At 43.6% G+C, this 8,192-nt stretch overlaps 1 protein-coding gene across 1 annotated transcript; it reads left to right on the top strand.

Annotated features, from left to right (window-relative positions):
* Positions 1 to 7: 7 nt before the first annotated feature.
* On the top strand, positions 8 to 7,174 carry prrt1 (proline-rich transmembrane protein 1). The gene is made up of 4 exons (XM_076105464.1): positions 8 to 493; positions 3,116 to 3,453; positions 5,322 to 5,513; positions 6,909 to 7,174. Exons 1-4 carry the CDS (start codon positions 475 to 477, stop codon positions 7,083 to 7,085), a joined length of 726 nt encoding a protein of 241 aa, XP_075961579.1. The 5' UTR covers positions 8 to 474; the 3' UTR covers positions 7,086 to 7,174.
* The last annotated feature ends 1,018 nt before the right edge of the window (positions 7,175 to 8,192 follow it).

An 8,192-nucleotide genomic window follows, 5' to 3' on the forward strand; every position in this document is an offset into this window, starting at 1 on the left:
ACATCTGGGGATAATGCGCGTGAGACAGAAACACTGAGGTGGAGAAATGTCACGGGAGGAAAGACATCCGCGGCGCTTTGTTGATCCGTGATGGGATGCTCCAGCACAGTGCGCGTGCGGTTCCCCCAGTCCGGGCTGTCACTTTAAGACAACGAGAGCTTTGTGTCTGATTAATTCAACGTACGGCGACGCGTTATCGGAGAAACCTTGTTAGACGACGAGCCGCACAGAGAACGAGGACATGCAGGAATACTGACTGCTGGACGAGAAACACTTGAAGTTATTATTATTATAATAAAAACCCGTGTGTGTTTTTATTTTATTTTTTTTAAAGATGAAGACATCTTGAGGATGGTTTGTTTGGACTAAAAGTCTGCATCGTCGCGCACGAAAGGAGGGATTTTTATTTTTTTTTCTCAGCATCAGCTTGGAGTAAAAATACATCACAGGAGGGAGGACAGAAGCTCGAAAGGCATGTCGTCGGAAAAACACGGTGAGGTGTTTAAATTGTGCTACATATGGCGTATTTTCAAGCCTAATTGGAAGCCTAATTGAGCTACTTAACACCATTGAGATGTAAGAATTTGGTATTTTATTTATTTTTTTTAAATGGACATCGCTTTGTTTGATGGGCGGATGTGTTGGGTGATGAGATCTTTTTTTTTTTCCAGCTCCCCCTGTTGTCAATATATCTGTTATTTATCTGCACAGCGCTGTTTCTGTAGGATGCTGCACCGCTGTGTGGGTGCAGCCTGGGGAGGCAAAAGCACCACAGGGCCTCTTATTTGAATCCCTGGTCCTAATATTAAAGTGACATCTTTCTAGACTTTAAGGGATTGTATTTGTAGGTTGTTTTGTTTATGTTGTGCTTTAAGAAACATGACTTTTTAATGATATTTACATTGCAGGCGACCTTACAGATGAATTATAGGTGGTTCTAGTTATTTTTCCATCCCCCTGTGTCTCGTTATCATCATTAGAGAAAGGCCCACGTCGGCCACATCTCTCCTCGCCGTGGACATCCGTGTGGGTGTCCTCTGCGCGTGCACACCTCCGTTTGCGCGTGTTTAACTGCCCTGATGAATAATAATCCTAAACGTGTGGTGGTGCACTAAAAAAAAGGCAATTTTATCTTCTCATATTTTTTTCTCGTCCATTGTCAAGCGCCAGCTGATGATGGAGCTCAAACAGCGGCTTTACAGTAAAGAGTACAATAATAAAGGTCACAATGAGACGCATAAAGTTGCCATCGGTAGGCTACGGTAAGGGGCAGACTACAGGAGACTGCAGTTTGGGCTGAACACCTGACTGCTGTCACCTGCCGCGTTAATCAAACGTGTGCAATCCGTTATCGATGCTATTAAACGAACAACAGCTGGGCTACAGTATAATGTTATTAATGAGGATGCAGAACACTGTTTTACATTTTAAATACTGTAGGGATATGATACCTTGCCAGATGTCTGAGGAGGAATGATTTTGCTCCATTTAAAATTCAGCAACGCTCAGTATTGTATATTTTAAATAATTATCGTTCAGTTGTCATGGTTCCCTCTGCTGCTTCCATCTAAACTGGGGTTACACCTGCAATAACAGATGGAAACCTTCAGTGGTAATTCTTACTGTCCTCAAGAGCAAAATACAGACTCGAGTACTTATCATTCTGTCACCACGGATGTCTTAAATATTATATATTTACCATCAACAAAATGTCTCTAATGCTGAGACTTTTTACACAAAGGGGCCTCTGAGGCAAATTTGGGCTGCATGAATAAAATCATCTGGAACAGGTGTAGTCCTAATAACATTGAAGTGCTTTATTACTTTTAGGTCCCAATGCTCAGTATTGCACATGCTGGCTCAACAGCCATTCGTGTTCTTAGAAACATCGTGTGCTGTTCCTGCTACTGCAAGTCATCATATCTCCTGTGAGAAAAGTATATCTGTGTATCTCTGTGTCTGTCCACGGCTAATCTTGCACACTGCTGCGCCAAACTGCATAATATTTTGTGTGCTCATGGCTGCATGTTCAAGGACCATGGCTGCATGCTTTTTTTTTTCCTGGAAATACCTGCTGCATCACCTGCTGGGTGTGTATCACAAGTGCTGTTTAAAGCCAATGTGTGTGACATTTTACTAACTCATGTCACATATTTTAAAACTGAAAGTCCACCACTTCTTCCTTCTGTTTTAGTCCTATCTTGACGGACTCAGTAGCCCTTAAATGGAGAAACACCAACATGCGTTTTGTTTTCTCGTGTTCGCCAAGCTGCTCGTCACGTCGTACCCTTTTAAAGGTGTCCATTCCCTCGTGCTCGCTCCTTTCCCCGCTTGTCTGTTTCTGGTCCACTTCCTGCTTGTGACAGAGTCGGGGACTGTTATGTAATGCCGGTCCCCGAGCACAAGTCGTCATCCTTCATCACTCAGCTGCTCTGCTCTCCAACTGCCTCCTGCTCTCCTTCCTTCGCCCCATCGAAACCCCCGCTCCTCCATCCTCACCTCCGTCTGGATCCATCTTCTCCTCCTCCTCCCTCCCTCATGTCCCCGTCAAAGTGGATTACCGTACCCTCGGCCGCGTCCCTGCTGCGAAAACACGACGCCCCATCAGTCATTTTCAATGTTAAACAAACACAAAGGGAGCAGACTCGTGAGCATGGGGTGTTCAAAAGCAGGAGGATGCTTCAGACAGACAGACAAACCATCAGATTAAGTTTTCCATCTCAGAAATGCCACATCTCTCACTGCAAACATAGTTTTTGAAAGGAGGCGGAGGGGGAAAAAAGGCTTTTCTTCTCTGGAGGTGAAAATGTCAATCACTGTCATCATTAGCACACAGACTACACAGGATTTCTGTCTTTTTTGATGCTGTTTGAAGTCTTGCTGAGGAGCTGTGGTCTATGTAATTGTTTCTCCCTCTCCTCAACAGTGAGATAAGACATATTACATTCAACATGCGGACCGACGTGTAACAGTGCTTGAGTTAGATAACTCACTAGTTCTGTTTCTCTTATTGTTCGTCCTCTGCGGTTTCTATTTGTGATTTCTCTCCTACCTGCTTTTTTCTTATCTTCCCTCCCTCTGCTCCTTCTTCTTCTTCTTCTTCTTCGTCTCACAGGTCTCGATGACTCTGGCCGTCAGACCATGCAGCCTCCTCCGTACCTCTCCGGCCCGCAAGACCCAAACATGCCCCAACACCCTAACATGCAGCCAGCACCGGGCAGCCAGCCCAACTACCCTCCTCCGCCCCCTCCTCCGGGCTCAGACGGATATCTCCAAGAAACCCAGTTCCACTGCGGCCCGCTGGGTCCTCAGGGGGCCCCGCAGGGCTACACGGTCCAGACCCAGGGCCCCGGAGGCACCATGTCTCACGCCCCTGTAGGATACCTCCACCCGGGCTACCCTCTTCAGCTTCAGCCCTGCACAGCTTATGTACCTGTCTACCCCATGGCATCGGTGAGTCAGAGATGTTTAAGGTGCTTTTCAAGATTTCACAGGCCTGACATCAGGCTGCTGCAGAATTACACCACTCTGTTCATTATATTATATATATTATATTATATTATGAGAAAGATTCAGGTGGCTTTTAGTGATGCTTTTAGAATCTTGCTCAAGCTTCCAAGATGGACAAGTGCAAGTAATATGTTTGTGACCCGTAATGTTCCTACCTTCCATGAAAAGTTGAAAAGTTGAATATATACTTTACATTTCATTCCTCCTCATATCACGGATAATAGTTGTTATGTTTTCCATCTTTAACGCTTACTCTGACATGTTCATAGTTTTCTAATATTTTTGCGGCAGTGACTGTAACAGCTAACTTGCTTGATGTGACTTTTATTTACTTATTTTGTGAGGATTATTATTAGGAAGAGACAAATGCATAAGCATACAGTAGAATATTCACAGAATACACTAATTCCACACACAGTGTCAGTGCAAAGCACATAGGCTAAGCTAATTTGTGTTACTTGTCTTTAGATGGGCTTTTATAAAAAAGTACAAATCCATTGCATTAGAACATGTTTGTGTCTGAGGGAGCACCGGGCTTTTTGATGGGCTTACTGCATTGTTTCATTGTGTATGCAGTTAAGGCTAACTTTTCACTAGCAGAGTGACTGGAGATCACCTGATACATCGAGGGGGCCGTGGGTTCATTAACTACATAGGAAAGAAACACCAAATAGTTTTTAAATGTATGCTTTTTATTTGTGAAATACTGGAGATTTTTACATTCTGGACTCTAAAAAGGATTAAAAGGAAACCATATGCGGTGCCTTGGTGCAGAGAACAGTCTGCAGTCTGTAGATAATGATAAATCAAAGTAATTACACTAGCTCATGGTGCAGGTACCACACAACAGTTGTTCCAATTAGGGGGAGCCACACCCTCCCGATCCCTACTGTAATACGAACCTTGCCATGGCGGGATCGGGATTATGGCGGCGACCACAAGCCGCAAAATCCCAAGTTCACATCCTTTGTTGCATGTCATCTATCTCTCTCCCCTCATGTCCTATCACTCTCTGCTGTTGGCTTTCTATTAGAGGCATCAAATTCCCAAAAGAACAATGAAAAAATAATCGAATGTTATGTCTTTGGTTGAACTGCTCCCATTTCATAGAAACAGGCAACCTGAGGTGATGTGAGTGGGCTCTGCTTTGGTTGAAAAACCGGTTGTGAACCAGTGCTCAAGATCATTAATAGATACCGTTGCAGCTTTTATTTATTCACCGTTCTACAATATTTTTTTAAATATAGCTGCACATGTTTAAAATAAAACCATTCACCCTACCCCCTAAGGTAAACTGATAGTGGTGAAACTTAGGCCCCAAAATGTGATTGTGAGTCATCAAACCACCGAAAGTGCTTCACTGCTACCACAAGTCTCACCCCCAAGTGGGCTGAACTGAAAACAAGAGCTTGGGTTTGATCTTCTCCACCTCGCCAGTCGCTTTTAATAAAGATAAATATTTAAAATCCCCAGCAGTATCATTTATGTTGCATATGTTCCTGTGTACAGGACTACAGGAGGGTTTGGTAAAATGTTATCAAGAGCAAAATCTGCACTGTACCATCTTGCAGGCTGGTTCCTACAAATTAATAATAGAGTTTCAGACGTTTCCGGCCATGCTGCTGATAAAACTGAGACGTGCACGACTAATGTATCCAACAGGGACGGTGCTCATGCGGCTGTCCTCCTCTTTGACTGTGTCACCTTGTTCCTGTGTCTTTTCGAGTGGAAAGTGCTTTGTAAGCTGCTTTACTGTTTTAAAAAAAGCACTAGTACTTACTCACTGTCTTCTCCTCTCTCTTTTTGTTCAGGGACAACCCTACATGCCGACCGGGGGAGGCCACCCAGGGATCCCGCCGGGCCAGATTCATCCCATGCAAATGCCACCCAGCATCACCCTAATGGACCGTCGACCGCCACATGACTACCTGCCCATCGCCGTGCTCACCACCGTCTGCTGCTTCTGGCCAACAGGCATCATTGCGATCATCAAAGCAGTGCAGGTTAATGCCACTTCATCGTGTCTTTTGATCTTTGAGTTTTATTAACATAATGTCGCCTTTACCAGCGAGACTAATGTAAATGCGTCTTCGAGTCATTTTACCCTTCATTTTATTTTCAGAAATGTACTTGCCTTTTAGGATGGCTCTATGGTAAAAAAATACATATAGTATGTAGAACAGTCTAATAAATCACACGTATTTTCGTCACTTTAATATTGATTTTTTGGGGGGATTACCTCACAAATGGGGGATGTGTTTTTCAGCCATGCCAGCGACGTGGCTCCAGGCAATGCCATTCAGTCCATCACTTTGACCCAGAATCACATATCTCATCAACAATTTGAGGCATTGCCATGAAACTTTCATTGTGCCCAGACTATGAATCCTACTGACTTTTGTGATCCCCCGACCTTTCCTCTAGCGCCACCATGAGGTTGACTTTTGTATTTTTCAGTTAAATGTTTCGGCAATTTCAGGAGCAATCGCCATCAAATTTGGGTCACGCAATCATGTCCCTCTCGGGATGAATTTCTAATAACATTGGAGATTCTTTAAGTTTTCATATAGTGGCTTCAAAATGTAATTTTGTCCCAATACCAATGTCCAAATATGCACAAGACGAAAGACGTTCCCATCAGCCTTAGCTGTACTTTGTGTTTTTGTAATTGTACACATCATGACGTTAATCGTGTGATTTTTCAAACAAAATGTATATCTTGTGTCAAAATGTAGCTTGTAGTGTCTGCTTGGATTTGAAAGTTTAGTTCAGCCCCTCCCTAACAGTGAAGAAATAGGTACGACTCCGAGGTCTATTACGGATGCTGACGCCCTATGTTTTTAATACTTTTGAATTATGCAGAATCAGGAAACGGCAGGAGGAGACAGCCAACCCCAACAATTAGCATTACACATTTCAAGACAATATAGCTTGGGTCAGTGCACCACCATTACACCTAAAGCTGAGAGTGAAGTGAGAAATGTGAAGGCTCAGCGTGGTGTCTCTCGTACCTCCATGATGCCTGTTGTTTGCCTCTGTAATGGCAGACTGCGCTGACCAACATGCACACAGCAGACCGCATTACGTAACTGCACCATTGTCGGTGCAACGGGATAGAATGGATTTTTTCCTCTGGGCCTGCTCAGCTGGCTTTGAGTTAAGTTGAGCTGACAAGGCATGGACCCACTGGTCTGAGCTGTGTATGTTGTTATGGTGTGTTAATGTAGCGTGGAGTGGCCTCTTCCTGCACATTTAGGCTGTGCTGCAGTGAAATCGATCCATGCATGGTGTTTCAGACTCTCTCCTGCTCCCACTCGTGCATCTTCTTGTTACATAACGTATTTTCTAATTTCTCCACTCTCCCACTCACCCATCCCCTTCCCTCCTGCATCACTTAGGTGCGCACGGCGATAGCCAGAGGGGACATGGTGACGGCGGAGATAGCCTCCCGCGAGGCACGCAACTTCTCCTTCATCAGCCTGGCTGTTGGCATCGCCTCCATCGTGCTTTGCACCATCCTTACCGTGGTAGTCATCATCGCCTCGCAGCACCACGACGACGACTGGGAGCCGTAACTCCGCACAGCGTCAGACAGATGGGAAATCATGGCATATATTAGCTAGCAAACTACTCTTGATCGTTTGGAGGAAGTAGGAGCACTGAGAACGCACACAAACTGCTACTGCATTGCTGGCCCTACGGTGTACGGCTACACACACACACACAGCTCTGACCTAACCCGCTGCCATCAAACACACAAAACGACGACCAAAAACAACCAATCACGGCTGGTGATCAAATGCCAAATACAATCGGCTGTCAAAAGACGCCCAGTGTTGCTGTTAGCACAGCGACCGCTTAATATTTACACTCAGACATGAGCTGCACGAGGGAAGCAAAGCTCCTTGTATTAACAATTCATTTGATGCTGATTAATTCATTGGTCACCGTGTTAAATATTCCAACAACTAAATCTACTAAATGGGCCATCGCAGTTGTTTTTAGGATATTTAAATGCACATTTTAGTGTTACAAGTAAAATAAAAAAGTACAGTCTACCTGTTTTCTTCAAAAACAAAAAAAAGTGCCATGTTGAAACAAAGTTGATTTACAGAGTAGTATTATTGCTGACAGAGACTGTCAAACTGATTGAAAGTGTTAGAGGGGGTGATCAATACACATTTAACACACCAAATGGAGGCTGACAGAGTGTCTACTGTAACCAAACAGAGTATTTATTTGAGATTGGTTGTTCGTACGCTATGGACATTTTAGCTGGATGAGGTGATACATAATTTATGAATTATATGTTCGTTGATTTATTTAAAATCAGTTTATTTAAAATCTGTTTGAATTCATTCAATATCTACTCATGCGTCTGCTATAATTTACAATATATTGTTTGTTGCAGCTATCTGACACTTTTGAAATTGGCTTAAATTTGATATCTGATGATGATGCACTTTCTAGTAACTAGGCGAGACGACGCAGCTTACATTGCTTACATTGATAGTTATTTTAGTGCATGATAAATATAAATTTAAGCTAACGGGGGGCATCTAGTGCAATAATAGCTTGTCTCCCAGCTGTTGGTGCGAATATCTTCTAAAATGTCTACAAGTGTGTGCTACAGTTTTCTCAAACAAGTTGATGTCAATAAAAGAAAAGGAGACAATTTAGAT

This window comes from Anarhichas minor, unplaced genomic scaffold (assembly GCF_050575085.1).
Source record: "Anarhichas minor isolate MPS153535 unplaced genomic scaffold, ASM5057508v1 ptg000033l, whole genome shotgun sequence".
Lineage (NCBI taxonomy): Eukaryota > Metazoa > Chordata > Actinopteri > Perciformes > Anarhichadidae > Anarhichas > Anarhichas minor.